The sequence below is a fragment of the Bubalus kerabau genome, chromosome 8 (genome assembly GCF_029407905.1).
Source record: "Bubalus kerabau isolate K-KA32 ecotype Philippines breed swamp buffalo chromosome 8, PCC_UOA_SB_1v2, whole genome shotgun sequence".
NCBI lineage: Eukaryota > Metazoa > Chordata > Mammalia > Artiodactyla > Bovidae > Bubalus > Bubalus kerabau.
In genome coordinates this window covers 101,973,420-101,995,651 of record NC_073631.1, presented here as the reverse complement: position 1 = coordinate 101,995,651, position 22,232 = coordinate 101,973,420, and the positions used below count along the sequence as shown (strand labels likewise).

General features: G+C 41.7%; 1 protein-coding gene across 8 annotated transcripts in view; it reads right to left on the bottom strand.

Moving 5' to 3' along the window:
• Positions 1–22,232, bottom strand: part of CALD1 (caldesmon 1) — a 204,525-nt gene that overhangs the window by 11,760 nt on the left and 170,533 nt on the right. For all 8 annotated transcript variants that reach the window (XM_055590974.1, XM_055590976.1, XM_055590978.1 and 5 more), the window contains 5 exons: positions 17,026–17,168; positions 12,194–12,452; positions 9,407–9,547; positions 2,342–2,385; positions 2,140–2,218 (listed from right to left, as the gene is read on the bottom strand). In XM_055590974.1, coding sequence (XP_055446949.1) covers positions 2,140–2,218; positions 2,342–2,385; positions 9,407–9,547; positions 12,194–12,452; positions 17,026–17,168 — 666 coding nt within the window. The remainder of the gene's footprint in view (positions 1–2,139; positions 2,219–2,341; positions 2,386–9,406; positions 9,548–12,193; positions 12,453–17,025; positions 17,169–22,232) is intronic.

Sequence of the window (22,232 nt, the reverse complement as noted above, 5' to 3'; positions counted from 1 at the left end):
AAGTATGTGAATTATTTTTAGGATTGGCGCTGATAAGTTTGTTCTCATAAAACTATAGTGAGCCTGTCTGCCTCAACGTTATCACTCAACAATTTCATTGGGTAAACACCTTCACCAAAAATGACTCATAATTTCCATACATTTTGATAACATCTCTATTTCCAAATAAACCATTATATCTACTTCAGAGGATCTTTTCAAATTGAAATATGCTTTTCATTAGCATCTCCCCCAGCCACTTATTGTTATAGTGATATGCTACTTCATTTCTTCAACAGACACCTCTTGAGCGCCTGCTGTGTGCCAGGCACTGTGCTAGGCTGTGGGGACATGGTGGCACTCAAGAGAGTGTGCTCTGTAAGCCCCACTGGACTGACATTAGTAGGACAGATGGTAACTAGTTGTTCAGTATTATTTCACGTTGCAATAAGTGCTATGAAAGATGAGTGTGGAGCTGAAAGCATGCCAAGAGACCACACAACAGGACAGTGGTACTTAGTTTAGGGGGCTTCCCAGGTGGCTCAAGTGGTAAAGAATCCACCCGCACTGCAGGAGATGCAGGAGACATGGGTTTGATCCCAGGGTTGGTAAGATCCCCTGGAGGAGGGCACAGCACCCCACTCCTGTATTCTTGCCAGAAAAATCCCATGAACAGGGGAGTCTGGCAGGCTACAGTCCAAAGGGTTGGAAAGAGTCAGACAAGACCGTGCAACTGAGCACGCACTTAGTTAAGGGGGGCAAAAGTAGGCCACTTTGAGGACGAGACATTTAAACCCAGATCTGATGGAAGACTTCAAAGAGGTTGGTGAAGGAAAGCACAAATACCGTTTCATGCAGAGCTAACAGTATATGCCAAGGACCAAAGACAGGGATATGCCAAAACATCGAGAAAGACTGAGAGACCACTGCATAGAGAATGTACCGGAAGGAGGAATGAACAGGTGTAAAAAAGAAAGATGTGCATCCAAGATACTTTTCCAGCAGTAGTGATGCACATACCCTAAATCATGCAGTTTCTCTCCTGGTCCTGCTTTGGGGCCTGTGGCATGTGTCATCAAGGTGGGCAGCCAGGGTGAGTGGCCCCACTGCTGGACTATGTAAAGGCTGAAGCCATAGTCTTGGCTTCATTAACCCTGTTAGAGTTATGACCAATTCAACCACAGAAAAAAACTATTTGCAATTTGTCTTATTTGTCTTATATTTTAGTGGCCATTTAATCTTCTGAAAATCTCCTCGTGAATGTTAGGACTTGATTATTCACTTGATAAACCATCCAGAACGCTTTCTTATTCCCTCTCATCATTTGTTACAAACTATTTTACAGGTATCTCCACTCTGCAGTACAAAGGACAGGATCTAATCAAATCGAACTGATCCAGTTACATCAGAGCAGACAACTGAAACTAAAGTCTACACAAAGGAGAAAAAAAAAATCAGTATTGCATCCTGATCAATGACACCCTACCCTCTTAGTGCTTTGGTACTTGGAAATATACATTATTTCCAAATAGAGTAGAACTCCTAGGTCAACTGGCGGTGGGGAAAGAAAGCTGGATTAGACAGAGGCATAAAACTATATATATCCTTCAAATATAAAACAATCAATTTGAATTTGACTATTAAATTCCAGCTGGTTATCATCCTTATATTAATTTATACTACTAATTTATTTGATAATAAAATTTCTTATAGACAAAGAAGGACTAATCATGGTTGTAAAGGACCTGTTTAAACTATATATGGGAACACCTTTTATAAGGAATTAAGAATATTGAAGATATACTTGTGAACATATAAATAATACAGTTAAGTAACAAATTCATTAAAAAAAATTACACCTTCATTAAAGAACACTCAGGTGGAAAGTAGTAAATAAAAATTTATTTAAAACTTTTCTATAATTTATCTTTACTATTGCTTTCTCTATAACTAGTTCAAAATAATAAAGCATCATTAACATTCTAACACTACTGGACTTGATTATTGTCCTAAGTGTTTCTCTGATTGTTTATACAATCAGAGTCGATTTCTGTTTGACCATAACACTGAGGCTACAGTCTGTGGGTTCGCAGAGAGTCAGACACGACGCAGTGACGAACAGTTTCACTTCAGTTTCCTAACATGGAGGACATCTCTCACCTCAATTGCGCTGGTGTATTGCTCCAGTCTGCTGTCAATCTTGGAGACTACTGCTGCTTGATGAGTTGATTTGACACCACTGTTAAGTAAATAAACACACACAGACAGGCATAAAAATATGAGAGAATTTTCCCATTCGAAATGGTTCCCATCCCATCCCATCGAATGGTTGATGATTCTCAATTCAACAATCAATATTTACCTTTTCTGCACAGACTTATTCAAAAATTCTGCTCGCTCTTCTATCTAGGAATAGGAAAAAAAATAAAACCAGTTAATATTTTCAGCTTATAAAGAGGGTTTCTCAGTCCATACTATTATTTTTCCTGAACCTGGGGAATAAAAGCACCAAAGAGTGTCAAAGAGTAAGAGGGTGCTGTGCACAGCACCTCTGCTAGGGAGGAAAATGACACATTAGGTATTTGATAATGAGGTTTGTGATACTGGGAGATGAAGGTAGGATTGGCAGAAGACAGAGAAATATGAAGTTCTGGAAACAAAGACTAGATAGAATGGAATAAAAATGCCTCTGAAAAAACATAAATCAATGGCAAAACAATCACATTTCAAGACTAACTTTTTTTGCTTTTGCTTTCTGACATACTTTAAATTTTTTTCATTTTTTATTGAGGTATAAATGATATAACATTAGTTTTAGGTATACAGCATAATGATTTGATATTTGTATATATAAGAATGATAATCAGGAACTGTGATCTGTTCACTTACTGCTTAGCCTGGTTTCCTAATTTTGATAGCTATTACTGAACTTAATTTGCCCTGAATGTAGAAGACCGATGTGGGGCTGAGTGAAACTGGAGCACAGCTCACCAGGAATGGCTGAGGCTTCTCATGAAAACCCTAGTAGTCCAAGTGGGAAATAAGGAAATAAGCCCAGAGAAACTCCTATGAGTATACTGATGGATAGTTTGCCAAGTCGTGTCCGACTCTGTGCGACCCCATGGACTGCAGCCTACCAGGCTTCTCCATCCATGGGATTTTCCAGGCAACAGTACTGGAGTGGGGTGCCATTGCCTTCTCCGATGGATAGTTCAGTATTTTTTAATACATTTTTTTTAAAGCTAGAAATTTTTGCTACAACTAAAGCTGCTAAATCAAGCATTGTATTTTACTAAAACTGCATCACTCAAATCCAAATGTTCTTCATAAGCCAGCAAATATTTGTTGACTCCTTATGATACCCAACTCCAGGCTAGAAATAGCCTTTGCCATGCATCCTCTGTCATCAGCAAATAGTAACACCTTTGCATATGACTGCATGTGCAAAGCACACAGGTCCATTTTCTGTCCTGTTCAGGAATCTACTAGATTATAGTTACCGTAGAATCGTGCATATCAACAACCTCAAATAAGCAGATGATACGACTCTAATGGAAGAAAGCAAACAGGAACTAAAGAGCCTCTTGATGAGGTTGAAAGAGGAGAGTGAAAAAACTGGCTTAAAACTCAACGTTCAAAAAACTAAGATCATGGCATCTGGTCCCATTACTTCATGGCAAATAGATGGGGAAAATGTAGAAACAGTGACAGATTTTATTTTCTTGGGCTCCAAAATCACTGTGGATGGTGAACTACAGCCATGAAATTAAAAGATGCTTGCTCCTTGAAAGGAAAGCTATGACAAACCTAGACAGTATATTAAAAAGTGAAGACATCACTTTGCTCACAAAGGTCCATATAGTCAAAGCTATGATGTTGAAGCTGAAACTCCAATACTTTGGCCATCTGATGCGAAGAGCTGACTCATTTGAAAAATACCCTGATGCTGGGAAAGATTGAGGGCAGGAGGAGAAGGGGATGACAGAGGATGAGATGGTTGAATGGCATGACCAACTCAATGGAGTTGGTGATGGACAGGGAGGCCTGGCGTGCTGTGGTTCAAGGGGTCGCAAAGAGTCGGACACGACTGAGCAACTGAACTGAACTGAACTGATGGTTTTTCCGGTAGTTATGTAGAGATGTGAGCATTGGCCAATAGAAAAAGCTGAGTACCAAAGAATTCATGCTTTCAAATTGTGGTGCTGGAGAAGACTCTTGAGAGTCCTTTGGACAGCAAGGAGGTCAAACCACTCAATCCTAAAGGAAATCAACCCTGAATATTCATTGGAAGGACTGCTGAAGCTGAAGCTCCAATACTTTGTCTACTTGATGCAAAGAGCTGACTCACTGGAAAAGACCTTGATGGTGGGAAAGACTGAGGGCAGGAGGAGAAGAGGCGACAGAGGATGTGATGGTTGGACAGTATCACCAATTCAATGGACATGAGTTTGAGCAAACTCCGGGAGACACTGAAGGACAGGGAAGCCTGGCGTGCTGCAGTCCACGGGGTCACAAAGAACTGGACACGACTTAGCAACTGAACAACAACAACAAGAATACTGGAGCAGCTGACCTTCGCCTACAATCTTCGAAATGTCAATGGCTTTTTCTAGACTGTTGGCCTAGGACTCACAGATTATTAATAAATAACCTTAAGCTTTTTGGAAAACATGCTTCACTCCTAATATCAGTTGAACAATACTTTTATAGATGTTAGTGAGGGCACTTCATCCTTTCCAGCGATTTCTTACAAAGATAAAATCTAACTCATTAATATTAAACTTTATGCAAATATGTGCTATTGGTATCCCCGAGTTTATGAGGTGTAAAGGGTTTAAAACCCTTATTTTTCTGATTTTAACATGAATTTAGAAGTGCAATTTTGGAGGAAAAGTTCCCAGCTAAACTTTTTCTGAATGAGATAAAATACATTAGAACCACATAATGTACTGGCACTTGCAATATTATTCACTCATCTATCCATCCAACCTTTATCCCTGACAACCTGTCTGTCAAACAACCAACAAACCAATAAATTATATGTGAGCACCGCTTACTCCTTGGAAGGAAAGTTATGACCAACCTAGATAGCATATTCAAAAGCAGAGACATTACTTTGCCAACAAAGGTCCGTCTAGTCAAGGCTATGGTTTTTCCAGTGGTCATGTGTGGATGTGAGAGTTGGACTGTGAAGAAAGCTGAGCACTGAAGAATTGATGCTTTTGAACTGTGGCGTTGGAGAAGACTCTTGAGAGTCCCTTGGACTGCAAGGAGATCCAACCAGTCCATTCTGAAGGAGATCAGCCCTGGGTGTTCTTTGGAAGGAATGATGCTAAAGCTGAAACTCCAGTACTTTGGCCACCTCATGCAAAGAGTTGACTCATTGGAAAAGACCCTGATGCTGGGAGGGATTGGGGGCAGGAGGAGAAGGGGACGACAGAGGAGATGGCTGGATGGCATCACAGACTCGATGGACGTGAGTTTGAGTGAACTCTGGGAGATGGTGATGGACAGGGAGGCCTGGTGTGCTGTGGTTCATGGGGTCACAAAGAGTCAGACATGACTGAGTGACTGAATTGAACTGAACTGAACCTATTATATAAAATTAAACACCAATGGTGTATAAGATAGGGCTCCAATTCTGTACGGAGTCAGTAGGGGAGACTAGCAGAACACATAAATGAAAATTTTAAAATTCAGTGGTAGATAAACAGCAAAGTCCTACTGTAAAGCACAGGGAACTACATCCAGTCTCCTGGGACAAACCATAATGGAAAAGAATATTAAAAAAGAATGTATATATGTGTAAAACTGAGTCACTGTGTTATACAAAAGAGACTGGCACAACATTGCAAATCAACTGTACTTCAAAAAAATAAAAATTTAGAAATTATTAAAAACCTAAACAGTAGGTGAAGGTGAAGTCGCTCAGTCATGTCCGACTCTCTGCGACCCCGTGGACAGTAGCCTACCAGGCTTCTCCGTCCATGGGATTCTCAAGGCAAGAATACTGGAGTAGTTTACCGTTTCCTTCTCCAGGGGATCTTCCCGACCCAGGGATCGAACCCAGGTCTCCCGCACTGGAGGCAGACGCTTTAACCTAGTAGGTACCATATTAAAGATTAAAAAATGGGAGAGTTGGAGAAAGTTTTTCAGATGTTCTAGTATTTGAGCTGATTTTTATAGTTTATAGTTTACACGGCTTTATAAATGAGTTCATGAAAGTGAGGGTGGGGAGTGTGTGTGTTGGAGGGGAGAGGACATTTGTAGTAGAGCAGACACATATACAAAGATGTGGGGAACCAAGAAGCAAGCAGAGCAGTGGGACTGAAGAATGGAGAACTGCTAGCATCTTTGTAGCACCTCTGGCATCGTTCTGACCTGGGGATCATCTTGTTAATGTTGGCAGTCACATTTATTCACATTATGGCTCTTAGACTCCAACGTCTCCTTCTGTATCTACAGTATTCTATACAGCTTGATCTCATCATGACATTTTGTCAGGACTTACTGATGCATTTTTGCTGGCAAATGTCTGCACTTAGTGACTCTGGGTAATGTAACAATTTCTACTAAATTTGTAAATTACTTGTTCTGTGTAAGGAGTTTAAAGAGAGAAACTGGTTCTTCTATAAACCAAGAGGTGGCAGTGTGGTCCTAATAAAACAGGGGAAAAGCACACACATTTCGGCAAACTGGTGCTCTCCTTAACTCCACACTCCTTCCACCACGAGTATGTGAAAATAATAATAATAAAAACAAAATTATAAATTTAATTTACTTAAAACTTATTCTTTGTATGTCTTAGGTAAGAAAGCTCATTCACTGCCAGCATAATTTAACTATGAGAAACCAGGTTCTGAGCTTCTCAGACGAGGAACGTAAGCCATGAGAAATCAACAAAATACACCAGTGGATAATATCGTGTGGTCAGATATCAAATGTTTCTCCTCCCGCTGGCATTCGACAATGTTAGCTTGTGACCATTTATAAAAGCTGCAGAGCCAAAAGTGTCAACAGTTGCAGGAATTTCAATTGTAGGACATGAAATGTTTCAGGTTTAAAAATAAAATAAAATTTAAAAAAAAAGAAATTATAAAACAAGAGCCACAGCAAGTTCTTCAAGGCACATACTATGGAGAAAAACACTAGATTGCCTACTCTTGAAAGCACGTCTCTGTTACACAGAAATTGAAAATTTCTTTTTTAAATGTCAATTTTGATGGCTCACACATGCCTCTCTACTAGAATGCTGTTGTTCAGTTGCTCAGTCGTGTCTGACTCTTTGCAACTGCAACTTGCCAGGCTTTTCTGTCCTTCTCTACCAGAATAAGTAGATAAATGGCTTTGTGGGAACTCTGGAGTCTGGTTGATGGAAACACTAGAGAAGCTAAGTTGGGAACCCTGGTAGAGAGATGTTTGAAGAAAGAGGATGGGTTGCAATTTCTTTTGAAAAACAAAGTAGAAATTAGAAGTCTCGATAACTACAACTTTTCTCACGTTCCCACACACAGTTCAAGGAAAGCTTAGGTCAGGTGGCAATTGAAGGAAGGTTGAAAGAGAGAGGACACTTCTTTTTTTTGATTTTCGATGTGCCAGGAAGAAATGGACCCAGACAGAGGGGGACCTAGTGGCTGTGCAGAGATGGTCTAAAGTGAGCAGGGTTTGCATCTTTCTGCTCTTTCTCCTTCAGCTGCTGCTGCTGCTGCTAAGTCACTTCAGTTGTGTTCAACTCTGTGTGACCCCATAGACGGCAGCCCACCAGGCACCCCCATCCCTGGGATTCTCCAGGCAAGAACATTGGAGTGGGTTGCCATTTCCTTCTCCAATGCATGAAAGTGAAAAGTGAAAGTGAAGTCGCTCAGTCGTGTCCGACTTTTAGCGACCCCATGAACTGCAGCCTTCCAGGCTCCTCCGTCCATGGGATTTTCCAGGCAAGAGTACTGGAGTGGGGTGCCATTGCATTCTCCGTTCTCCTTCAGCAGGGGTATGCAAATGGAGTTTTGCCTGTGTTCTCCATCCACCCATAAACTAAGAACATTTTACATTGTTAAATGGTTTGGAAAAGGTCAAAAGAATATTTTGTAACATAGGAAGACTTTATGAAATTCAAATTTCAGATCCATAAATGAAGCTCACTTACTCCACATGGCCTCTCTCTCCTCCTTCTGCTCCACTCAGAGACCTCACTGAGCTGGTAGTCTGCACTTGGTTACCCTTGTAATTCTTGAGTTTTCCTGAGGCGGTCAACGATATGAGTGCCCTATGGACAGCGACCTTGCTTTGTGCTTCCCTCCTTTATAGTTCATTGCATATATTAGATTTGTTATAAATATCAAATAAGAAAATTCCTCCTGAAGCAGCCCTTGAGATGAGATTGAAGTATAAGGAGCTTATTTGGGAGGGGTTAGAACCATGGTAGACTGGGACCCAGACCATCCTAAAGACTAAAGGAAATGTTTTAGGAATAAAACATACTGGTTTCCATGTGAAACAGGTAATAAGTGTAAGTGTAAATCACTGACTTTTGATCAAAATGTACACACACTGATAGACATACACACACACACATACATTAACCAGCTACAGCCTGGCTATGATTCTATACTGCCTTTACCTGTTGTCAGGGCTTTGTAACCTAGCTAGGATGACAGAAAATGAAAACTGCTCAAAGTTCCAATCTCTAAAGATTCATTCGTCCATGTATTTATTCAATAAGCCCTTACTCACTACATCAGTGAGTCTCTTCACTGTGCCAGGGACTCAAAACATGCTAACTGTATAAGCAAAAATACATATTTGAGTCTACGCTCTTGTCCCTCCATCTCAACCAGCCCATCATCGCCCTGACTCAGCTCCTTCCTGCTCATTCTCTCAGCAGCACTTCTGTCTTCCTTTATTAGGAGCTATGCCCACTGAAGGGAGTAGTCAGACCAAACTCATCCTGGCAAGGGAGCCTATCTGAGTCACATTTCATCTCCTTTGCTGATGACAGCTTTGAAATTTGACCTGTGCCATCCCCAGCTGTCCTGCTCTTAATAATGACAAAGAAAAATAATGAAATTAGCATGAAAAAGCAGCTTAAACCTTTAAAATATATTTGCCTATTTTATAGTTTCAATGTTTCTGCTTTTAATTGCTCAAAGTAATAAGGCACACTGAGAGTGTGGGTCAGTAAAATCCAGAGGTAATCACCAGAGGTCATTTTAATCAAAGATCTAATAAACAAAAGACACAAACTCCTCCACTTGATTTCTCTCCTATCTGTATCTTGAAAATGAAAAAAAAAAGCTATGAAATTGCTGACAGAGGGAGCAAAAAGATAAATGGAACAAAAGCTTTGAATAATCAATGACTAGATCAGGGGCTGAAATCATGTTTCTATCATATTTTAGTAAACACAAGAAGGTTTTCTGGGGGAAAATACCTTGAGAGATGAACCTTTAGGAGTGAAACATTTGAAGGGCTTCTTGTCCTCTGATAAACCATCTTCCGGCATCTTCTGGCGTTTCTCAGCAGCTTCCGCCCTTCGCCTTTCAATCTCTTCCTTTAGCCTCCTCTTCTCTTCCTAAGAAAGAGCAAATAACAAGGACGTTGATATCAGCTTCAAGCCAAAAGGAAAGAGTGCTGTAGGGGAATGGTCACAGTCCTAGAAGAGAAAGACCCGGGTTCTAGAAAAGATGCTAGCCCTTCCTCAAGGGTGGCACCAGAGGTTAAGCCTGAGCGCTTGAGTCCAGCTGCTGATGTGCACTCTGGCACTGCCCCTTCCAAACTGTGTGACCTTGGCCATGTTACTTACCTACCCCATGCCTCAGTTTCCTCATCTGTAAAATGGGGATAATAACAGTATCCACCGACTAGGGATTTAACACAGACTAAATGAGAACGCTCAGGTAGAATGCTTAGACTCACGTTCAGCAGGACAATCATCACAGTCACCACCTCGTCAAGTCATCAAACACTGGCCTTTCATTTTGTGTATGTAAAATAAGTTATCACTCCTACCTACTTCCTAGGAGAGATACGAAGACAAATGAGATCATCCATATGCTAAGGCACACAGTACTATATTTACTAAATTGTACAAGAGATGGTTTCTTGCTTGTCCCTTCCTTAGCTGAGTAGATTATGTCTAGATAGCTTGACAAATCTGAAATGGTGTAGATACTGCCCCCTAGTGGTGAAATCACGGATGTTTACAATCCCTCTCATCAACCCCTCGGTGCCTTCATTCCTGACCTAGAACACTGTCTTCTCATCAGGCTGCACATCCTCTAGGAACAGTTTTCTGACAGATTTATGTAGTCTTTGTAGTTTTCACACTGGATGTTCTCAAGCAGGAACTGGATGTTCATGTGTCAGAGGATGCGGCAGAAAGATCTTGTGTATTGTGGACTGAATATTTGCGCCCCCACCCTCCCCCACCAAATCCCTGTGTTAAAATCCTAACCCCCAGAGTGATGGCATTAGGAGGTGGGGGTTTGGGGGCCATGAGAATGGAACCTAAAAGAGGCTCTAGGGAGCTCTCTCACCCCTTCTGGCCCGTGAGGACACAGCAAGAAGACTGCTAACTGTGAACGGTTGCACCAGACACAGAGTTTGCTGGCATTTCGATCTTGGACTTCGTAGCCTCAGAACTGTGAGACAAACATCTCCTGTATGTCTTATCAGCCACCAGTCTGCGGCAATTTGTTATAGCGGCCGCCACTAAGACACTGTGCTTGGTAGGAGGTTAGACCAAATCATCTCTGAGGTCCAATCCAGGTCTCAGAGGCCATGTTTCTCCTCTGCTTTCATTGATACTTTGCTCCTCTAGAGAACAGCAATAACAATAACAGGAATGAACACTATGACTTCCTGAGTGTCTATTATGTACCAGGCACCCTGAATACCATGATTTAATCACCTCCACAATCCTGAAAGTAGATATTTCACAGATAAGGAAAAGAGGTCTCACGGTCTAGTGACTCTCCCAAGGTCCCAGCTTGCCAGTGGCAGAGGGTCTGATTCTAAAACGATCATTCCAATTACCTTCTAACCAAAGGTCGCAGGCTCAAGAAGAGCTGGAGTTGAACGAGACCTTGGAGTAATGTATCCAAACTTTCCACACAGTTTGGGGAATGTTTGTATAGGATCCATGTCAGAAAGTCATCTAAAGTCTTGTTGCATATTCTAAACGATGGGAGATCACAGTGTCTGGAGATTTGTGTGGAAAGCTCTAGGCGGAGTTGGAGAAGCTGGGTCCCAGCAGCAAATCTATCACTTATTATTAGTCAAGTGACTTCACACAAGTCAGTCAAACTACTTGATTCCCATTTCTTTGTCCATAAAATGAGGATAAATAATGTACCTCAGGATACAAGGAAAAAATGCTCTTTGTAAACTACTGCAATGCTACAGTAGTTGGTTAAACACTTTTTCAATTTTCAAAATTTGCCTTCTTGTAACTTTATCTGTCATTTTCAGTTCTGCTTAAGAAGATGGAACAAATTCATCTGCTCATAATCACTGGGCTCCTGCTACATGCCTGGCGCTGTGCTGGGTCCTGGGTGTACAGCAATGAACAAAGCAGGTATTGTCCCTGCCTGTGAAAGTCTAGTTACTTACTCTTCCACTTAAAACACCCCCAAAACGATTTTTGGGAAAATCTTCTCTATGAAACCTCTTCAAATATCAAAAAACAACTACCATGTGACTCCTGGTTCTTGTAACTGATCCGCAGACTTTTTCATCCTTCTCTGCTCTCACAGTCTTTACTGAGGGACATTTACAGGTTCATGCGTTAAGACAACGAAAAGTGGGACCTCGGGAAAATTACAAAACCTCTCGGTGCCTTAGTTTTCTGATCTGTAAAATGCGGATGAGAAGACTACCTATATCAGAGCGATCTTAGGAGAACTGCATAAATTAATGTGTATAAAAGTTTTAGAACCACACACCTAGCACACAGCAAGCTGCTGCTGTTGTTCAGTCGCTAAGTCGACTCAGACTCTTTGTGATCCTAAGGACTGCAGCACTCCAGGCTTCCCAGTCCTTCACTATCTCCTGGAGTTTGCTCAGATTCATGCATTTGTAAGAATTCACGTTCAAAAGGGCAGCAGCAGTTCACCAGGGAAGAAACTATTTTCCAGGGTCAGAATGTTCACGGGGAGACGCGTACTCGTGAGCTTGGGTAAGTGAAGGCGCGAGACCACCGCGCTGCGCCCCGCCTTACCTCCTCTCTCACTTTTCGCTCTGCTTCCTCCTGCTTCTTCCGCTGCTCCTCCTCCTCCAGGACTTTCCTTCGCTCCTCCCTCTTCTTCTTCAGCTCCTCCAGCTCCAAGGCCGCCTCCTGCTGCTTCTGCTTGAGCTTCTCGAACTCCTCACTCTCCGTCTCCCCACGGCGGCGGCGCAGCTCCTCCAGCCGTTTGCCAGCTTCCACCTGGGAAGTGCCTTCAGCCTCCTTGGCCTCGCTGACCCTCCCTCCAGCGCGGCTGCAAAGGAGTGGGACACTCGTCTGCCTTGCAGCCTATCCTCACCGCCCCTGGAAGCAGGGGAGGTCGGTCTGCAGGCCTTGCATCCCACACGGAAATCTCCACTGCCCTCACTGGACAGCGGATCCTCACGGTTAAGTTGGGGTCCATCTGGAATTCCCAGGTCTGAATCCGAATCCCCTCTCTGCCACTTACCCTGGGTTTCCTAGGTTGTACAATGGAAGCAAACAGGCACTGTTGGTGGGGCTGTAAATTGGTACAACCACTAGGGAAAACAGTATGGAGATTCCTTAAAAAATTAAAAGTAGAACTGCCACATGATGCAGGAATTCCACTTCTGGGTATTTATCCAAAGAAAATGAAAACACTAATTCAAAAAGATACACACAACGCCCATGGTCATGTGGCATCATTTACAATAGCCAAGATATGGAAACAGCCTAAGTGCCCATTGGTGGATGAACGTATTACAAAAATGTAGAAGTACATACAATGGAATATTATTGAGCCACAAAAATGGAAGAAATCTTATATAAATACTCATTAACAGGTAGTGAGGGCATTCTTAACTATATCTAAACATAGGTGGCCCATTTCTGACACTTTTGTAACAGATGAATTACCATGGTCTAGTATCATTTATTCCATGCAGAGAATAGCACTGGTGTTTCTAGTAATGAAGCAAGAGGAGGAACGGAAAAGGAGGTCAAGATTACATAGTTACCGATACTGATTTTTTGCATGCATCTCATGCTTTTAAAATAGTGAGATTGTTCTGAATAAACTATGTCCTTTAGTACTATGCTTTTCAAGCTGCATTTTGTAAAGTCTATTTAGTGGACTTTAATTAGCATTTAAAAGAACCAAGGAGAAAACATCAGAGGGTATTGCATGGAACAAGGGAAACGACCTTTTCTTGACATTCTTGTTTCAGTTATAAATACATATGTAGATGTGTACCGGGATACTATGTAAAATTTATATCTTACTAGGAGTTGAGGTTAAAAAGTTAAAAAATATCATTTTAGGTTCTTGATAGCTAAAGGTCAACTCTTATTTTTAACTCAGTCAAGGTTGCTGCTGCTGCTGCTAAGTCGCTTCAGTCGTGTCCAACTCTGTGCGACCCCACAGACGGCAGCCCACCAGGCTCCCCCGTCCCTGGGATTCTCCAGACAAGAACACTGGAGTGGGTTGCCATTTCCTTCTCCAATGCATGAAAGTGAAAAGTGAAAGTCAAGTTGCTCAGTCGTGTCCGACTTTTAGCGACCCCATGGTTAGGGGACCCCTTAAGACTTGATATTGCTCTTTCAAAGTCTTAAATGTCCATAGGCCTGTGACTCCAGAGAGGAACCCTCTCCTTTCAGTTAAAGTCTCTCCATCTTCAGAGAGTTGGTTCTTCCTGTTCATGGTGTTTTGTTTGGTAGGACTGCTAACACATGCCGATAGAAACTTTTCTGGACTCCACTAGGTGTCGCTCAATCTTCATTTTGGACATTCAGATGCCCATCATTAAGGATTTGTTAAATCAGTCATGACCCATCCACCCAGTAGAACACTCTAACATTAACTGTAGGCTTATACTCACTGGTGCAGAAAGCTAGCAAAAAGATACACTGTTAGGCTCAGTGAAAGAATCACTTTAAAACAGAGATTTATAATTATACACATATATACATCTATGTCTGTTTTGAATGTATACACATAAAGAGTATCTGGGGAAAATGTTACTGGTGGTTTCCTTAGGTGATGGGTGCTTAACTTGTTCCTGAATTGAGATTTTCATGTCATATTTTAGAGAAAACATCTAGCTATAAGAAAATGGGTCTGTCGAAGGGAAAAGTAATTAAATCAACAAAAGGAGCTAGGCTCAAAACAAGAACAAGAATTTTGACCGCATTCCATCTGCTCAGATGTGCTGGGATGGCCTGAGCATTAGGGTACCACTAATATGGAAATTTCTTCCAGAAGGTTCTCTTTCTGTGGCTTTGCTAGGTGAAAGTCGAGATGAATATAGACCTTTCACTATGAACACAGCTAGTTTTCAGTTAGACTAATAGGTACTAAGCTAATCCAAATAGAGGCTCTCACTCCTCCCCAGCTCCCCTCACTGTATAACTATTTGGAGCAAAGTGAGGTGTCTCTGCTTCTACAGGGATCAATTTCTAATTGAAACTACAACTAACGTACGTTGGCAGCTAAATTAAAAACTAATAATATGGTAGCAGTTTGTTTCGTTTTCTTCTGTCAAAACATAGCAAAATTAAAGCAAGAGTCCCAATTATGAGTTCTCAGTCCTCAGTTTGTTGCCGTCTCTTGTGACTTATCTTTTTGAGTTACCCAGTTTTCTGGATTTCCAAACAATGGGCATGTTAATTGTCAATTTGAGTTTTGACTAAAACTGGTTGAGAAGCTTGCTACTTATTAACCAAACTTCTTTCTACTGACAGATTTTTAAAGTTATTTCTCTTAATAAAATTGTACTTGTACCTACAGCACATATTTTAAACTATCAAGTAATCGTTGTTGCTGTTCAGTCACTAAGGTGTGTCTGACAATTGCAACCCCCATGGACTGCAGCACGCCAGGTTCCCCATCCTTCACCATCTCCGGGAGTTTGCTCAGACACATGTCCATTGAATTGATGATGCCATCCAACCATCTCATCCTCAGTCACCCCCTTCTTCTCTTGCCCTTAATCTTTCCCAGGATCAGGGTCTTATCTAAGTAATTAAACAATAATATTTTTAGGTAATATTCTTTGAACACTTTTCATGAACTTGACACTGTTCTAGGGCTCTAACACATTAAAGGGCTGGCACTTCAGCAAGCTCTGCACTCAGCTTACCAGCCTGAATCAGCTTGATTTCTAGATTTTCTATGAATTCCTAATAAACATAATTTTTACATTTACATTCTTGCCAATCCCAAGTAACATCTATAGGTTCTTCCCTTCTCATTCCTTCACACTTTATTTAGGCTTTGAATACACATCTTTTCTTCCATGTACTTTCAGCTCTCTTTTGTAAAACTGTGACTAGATTTTTGCTCAAGTTTTTGTGTAGAAAAATTGTGTGCATAACTATATTTACCTAATACTTTAGCATCTTAAAGCGGCTAGAAATGTCTATCTCTCATAGTTCTGCTTGCTTCTAAGTGTTACCCATGCTTTGGTGTAAGGAGCAGTCTGACTTCTATACAACACCTGCTTGGAACTTTCTTATTTGAAGTGTTCCAAAAAACAGGGTCTACAGGCAAGGCGGCCGCCAAAGAACAACCCTCTGGGAATCCACATTACAGGGACCCCACTCTTTTCCAGAATGTTTGGCACAGCAGCCAGTGACATAACAGAGACTGCAATTTGGCACCAGCAGTTGGAGCGAGTGTGTGTAGGAAAGGGGTACAGAGAGTCAAGTAGCCAGGTGTCCATGGCAGGCTTCTGTAACTTGAGTTCTTCTACAAAGCTGGGGTGGGTTGGGTAGGGGGAATCTCCATATTCAACCTAGAAGTGAGGATTTGCCTGCATATACTTGATCCCTGGGTCAGGAAGATTCCCTGGAGGAGGGCATGGCAACCCACTCCAGTATCCTTGCCTGGACAATTCCATGGACAGGGGAGCCTGGTGGGCTACAGTCCATGGGGTTGTGAAGAGTCGGACAGGACTAAAGCAACTTAGCATGCACGCACTTGTCTATCTGTCCTAAACTTAATTGCCCAGATCTATTCAATGTGATGGGAGAGGGGATGAAAAAGGGGAATCTGAAGCTCTGCAAGAGGGTTTTCCAAACTGGAGCATTAGTTGCTCACCCTCTTCCTCCCTCTTAGAGATTCTCCAAGGCAAAATAACATCAAAGGCTCTCTAAGTCCTGCGGTAAAGAGACGTAACTTATTTAGTTTAACTCTGATGCTGGGAGGGATTGGGGGCAGGAGGAGAAGGGGACGACAGAGGATGAGATGGCTGGATGGCATCACAGACTCGATGGACGTGAGTTTGAGTGAACTCCGGGAGATGGTGATGGACAGGGAGGCCTGGCGTGCTGCGATTCACGGGGTCGCAAAGAGTCGGACACAACTGAGTGACTGAACTGAACTGAACTGAACTGACTGAATGTTTCCAAAGTATCTGGCCACAGGGCAATCTTCCTTTTCTGCAACAATTTATTTACAATGTTTAGAAAATACATTCTTGAAAATGGTATTGAGAAATTTCTTTTATGAAGTCTGCTGGACCCTACAGAGAATGAATCAATGACATGAACTCCGGTGATAATGTTTTCTAATAAGCTGATCTTATGTGAATGTATTAGGTCAGTGAACAAAAACATAGATACCAAGCAGGATTGATCTGCCTTGTCAAATAATGGGAAAAGCAGATCAAACCTTGTCTGAGCAGGGCTTGCTGTTCTGTTAGTGATTGATAGCCTGATCTGCTGACGGAGTATCTCTAAGACAATGGCCAGTGACCTCACAACAAAAGTATGTTGCCTGTTAGCACGTTTCTGTCTGGAGTCACAGGGTAGAGAGACTGACTTTTTTTTTTTTTCACACATGAGCACAGTCACTGTTAACTTCTTACCTGAAAGTATTCTCAGTGTGTTTAAGTTTGTGGGTCATGAATTCTCCATTCTGAGACTTTACTTCTGTAAATCCCTTCTTTGCATCCAAGAAGCTCTTAACGTCTTTGCTTTCTTTGTCCTTTTTAGTCTTCTCATCTTTGAGCTAACCAATGGTACATATCAGGAAGAAACATAACGATAAAAATCTTATTAGGTTTCGGTTGGTATCACCAAATAAAACCCAACATTGTTAGGAAGCCAGAAAACTGAGAAGTAAAACAAACCACTGGAGAATGATGTGGTAGACCTGGAATCAGAGGAAATTCTTGGAGCATGAGCTATGGTCCTCCAGCTTCTGAGCAAAGACCCTGACCACAATTTTAGGAGGTCAGGATCATCCCTTATTTCACTGAGGTTTTATTTTCAAAAGTGACGGAGGTGTTACCATTTGGAAACCATTATGTTATGGAAACTCCACATGAGAGGCGTTGTTTTCAGTTCCCACCGGGAAGAGCAATTATTAGTGTGGCCTTGATGGGAGAATGGCCAAGTTACTTGGACAGGTTTCTTCTTGGATGACGGGTGCTTCTTTGAGAAGGACTTGAATGTGTTGAGGAGGAAATAAGAAACCTACTGAGTTAGCCAGATCTGTCAAGTCAGTCTTGGCAGATGTCAGAGGAAGACCACCCTAGTATTTTAATCAAATGAATAACTAGGATCTTCAGGATAGAAGACATAATAACCCTAACTTTAGAGGGATGACACAGAGACCTGTGGGGCCATGTCTGTAGTAATCTAAAGCATTAAAGATAGAACGCAAAGGAAAAATTCCAGGGCTGACCTTGACTTCCATTGAAGGTGATAATTTAGTCTCTGAAAGTGGCTTTGCGATTGTTGTGGGAGACAGAGGAAGGTGGTACATGGAGAGCAGGTATTAGCTCTAATTTTTTGTGTGCACGTGTAGGCTTTGTGTTACAAGTTCCTCACAGTGAGACAGATTGTTTAAAAGTATACTGAATTTGCATAGCTTTTGGGGGGGAGGTAAAGGAGTTCAAATTACCTTTATCATCTCACCTATTCTTAAAAAATGAGTGTGAGAACAGGTGAGGTTCATTATTGCTCATTTGAAGACAAACAGTGACAAAGCACTAACATTCTAAAGAGACCAAAGGGGAAGGGTTTGGGTGTAAGAACTCAGGGCTCCAGGGGCTGCCAAGAATGGTCCCACCCCTTACCTGATCACTCACCTCTTTGCAGTTGTTATGCTTCCGATACCTAACCCCCACCAAAGTGCATGTTTTACTAAGGATTTTTTTTTGTTCTTTACTGATGAGTCTTCAGTAGTCCTTTGCCTGATTGCTTTTGCTGAGTATTATTTGATTAAATTACTGTCGACGGACTATTCACTACCACGGTGCCCTAGCTAGTTAAGACTTGTAATTTTTCTCCAAGTGGCATATATCTAGGACATCCCTTGGACTTGCTGGAGAGGAAGGCTGTTATTTTGCTATTCTTTCTGAGTGCTTTGTCTGAAAGTCAGGAAATCTGAGTTTTAGTTTTAGTGTTGTCAACAATCTAACTGTTACTTTAAGTCACCTAACATCTCTGGAATGCTGGTTCCGTGTGCATGAAAAGAGAGGGTTGGGGTAGATGATCCCTTCCTAATCCTTCATCCTGTGCCTTCCCTCTTGGCTCCAGATTTGTGCTGAGAGGCTCAGAGAAGAGAAGGAAGCTCCTGGTCTGTCCCACAGCTTTAATTCGACTGTCCTTGCCTGGTGGTAAATCAGTATTTATTGGGCAGGCAGGAGCAAGCAAGGTCTCTTTTCATTCTGACCTACCATTGTTGGGAATAGCCCCAGAAACTATGGATGGGAGTTTATATCCTGGTTAAGAAGTATCTGGGGATACACATTTAAGGGTGAGGGGGGTCCCCTTGCAGTGAACCCATGAAAGAAACTGTGAGTCACACCTTACAGTTTGTGGAGCACTATACAGAGAAACTCATTTCTCCTATTTTGGAGTCAGAGATATTTCCAGTCTCCCCAAATGCATTATCTAATTTACTGACCAAAAATGTGTGTAAAATAGATTTATAAAACCATACATGTCTAACTTGTATGGTCTCTCTAACTTTTGAGAGAGACTCAAAAAGTTGTGAACAAGTCTAACTATACAAGTTCTTCCTGTATTGGCAAAGTTGTGGTAGACGGTATGCTTATATTCTCTTTGGAAGACTTAAAAAAATTCCCAAACAAATAATGATAATTTAATGCTGACTGCAAATTATTTTTTCTTTCTGGGAAATGAATAAATAAATTCCGTAACACTTTAAGGAGCACAGTGGGTTGGCTTCTATAGCAGATTCAGCCTAAGCTAATGGGATATTCTGAGCCCACTGGGAAAAGTATTAGAGCCTCTAGATCAAAATGTTAACAAGAAGAGAATCTGTGCTGATGGATTAATACAGGGCCATGTATTCTGAGTAGGAAATGGCAATCTGCTCCAGCATTCTCACCTGGGAAATCCCATGGATAGAGGATCCTGGTAGGCTAGTCTGTGCATGTTAAGTTGCTCCAGTCACGTCTGACCCTGTTGCAGTAGCCCGCCAAGCTCCTCTGTCCATGGGGTTATCCCAGGCAAGAATACTGGAGTGGATTGCCATGCCCTACTCCAAGGGATCTTCCCGACCCAGGGATTGAACCCATGTCTCTTGCATTTCCTGCATTGACAGGCACGTTGTTTACCACTAGTCCACCTGGGAAGCCTGGGCTACAATCCACAGGGTCACAAAGAGTTGGACACAACTGGGTATAGCACAGCCAAAAAAAAAAAAAAAAAAAAGTGATCAGTGGGGTAACACATGGGTGTATGTGTGTAGGGGTAGGAATTCCAGTGACATACTCTTGTGCCAGAGAGACATTCAAAAAGTTGTGAACAAGTCTAAAAGGACTGAGACACCAGTTTCTCTGTTGTACTGCTTTGTATCATTTGATTCCAGAAGAATGATAAGAACCGGTGCAAGTTACACTTTTTCAGACTAAGTTGAACATACTTTTGTTAGATTCAGAAGCCTCAATTCCTGTTCCAGGCCCAATGTCTATCATATGAATGGCCCTGTCCATGGACAACATGGACTTCCCTGGGGGAGCTGAGGCTCTCTACCCAGACCCACAGAGTCAGAGTCTGTGTTTCATAAGATCCCAGGTGACCAGCATGTACCCTGATGTTCAGTGAGAGGCTCTGGCCTATGTGATATGAATATTAGTTTCATTATTATATGAACAGCTCTGCTGGAAACTGTTTTCCTATTAGAGGCCAAAACAAAAAACAAGCTCTGGGGTGAAGAACTAAAAGGAGGCATTTTACAGGGAGGCATTTTATATTCAATATCCTATGATAAACCATAATGGAAAAGAATGTAGATAAAAAAAGAATATATGTATATGTATAAAGGGCTTCCCAGGTGGCTTAGTGGGTAAAGAATCCGCCTGCCAATGCATGAGACACAAGAGATGTGGGTTCGATGCTTGGGTTGGCAAGATTACCCTGGAGTAGGAAATGGCAACCCATTCCAGTATTCTTGCCTGGCAAATCCCATGGGCAGAGGAGCATGGTGTGCTACAGTCGATGGGGGCGCAGAGAGTCGGACACAACTGAGCATGAACTCATGCACGCATGCAATATATGTATAACTGAATCACTTGCTGTACAGCATAAACACAACACTGTACTTCAACAAAAATTTTTAAAAAATTAAAAGAAGGCATTTTATAGTTGGGGAAAAGAAAAAGTTAAATTACGTTTCAGGGTTACTGGTCATTTGTGATTCACTGCCGCAAACAGTTAAACTGCAGTGGGAGAAAGAAGGTTTTGTGTAAGGTACTGGAGTGACTTCTGGAAATGTAGCTCACCTGATGTTTGCGTTTCCTTTTCGTGCCAACTCCATGAAAGGAAAGACTTTTGTTGAGAGTAGAGAACAAAAAGCGGGATGGGGGTAGAAGGAGGGCATTTAAAATGGCCACATCACGTAAACTATGATTTAAAGTTATCTAAGTGGAGTAGCTACACAAACAGGTGGAGAGGGGGAAAACCTAGTTATTCAACTAGTAATTTATGTATGCAATGTTAAAACAGGAATGGCAGTTTTTGTTTTTTCTCCCCAAAGCTTGGGTTAAGGAACTAATCTGTTCTTGTGACAAAAAGAGGCCAAGTTTTGGGACACTGGAATGTGCTGGAGGGCAGATTGAGAAAGGGGCAGGACTGAAATCATCGAACCACAGCCACCGTTGAACTGGGGGCCTTATCTGAAAAGAGGCTAAAGGATGATAGGATGGCTGCTGGTGAGCTCCTTCTCGTTCACAGACACAAAACGTGGACACAGAATGCCTTGGTCATTAAAAACAATCCACATCTGACTGAACTGAATGAAATGGAGCATTCATAGAGTCATTCCGCCTCTCCTGCTCCACAGAAACGTAATCACCAAGCTATGATTTCATGCCCTCTTCCTCCTGTACTTAAAGATATTCCCCCCAAGAAGTTTCTGTATAGCAGAGGGAGCTCAGCTCTCTGATGACCTGCATGGGTGGGATGGGTGGTTGGGGGGAGACTCGAGAGGGAGTGGGTATGTGTATATACATAGCTGATTTCATGCCGTTGCACAGCAGAGACCAATACAGTGCTGTAAAGCAATTATACTCCAATTAAAAAATAAGTTCAAGATATTCCCCCCCACAAAATGCTAGCTTTAGAGATGAAGCTAAATAATAATATATGTGGGATATATAAATATATATGTGGGAAGCGAAATAAATAATATATGTGGGATAGTTCTGAGTTTAGTCCCAGAGTCATGTTCATTTTTTTGGAAATGAATTTGTAGTTGTTTTTCTGTTACAGAATGAGAACAGTTGTTTCCCAACATGTTCAACAAATTTCTCAGCAGCCTCATCAGAGCCAAATTTAGTTTTCTAGTTTTTAGCATTCATGCTTTCTCCTGCTTTTAACTGGGCAGTGTTCACATTTGGTTTTTACTCCCAAGCCACCACAAGTTCGACTAGAAAATGGGAGGAACACATACCAAAAACAAAATAAATATAACATGAACTAGAGTTCTTTTTACATGAATCTTAGGAAAAAAAGGTTTAAGAAAATAATCATTCTCCTATTAAATCTCATGTATTTGCTAAATATAGATTTGTCTGTGTCTTATTCTGTGCTATAATGG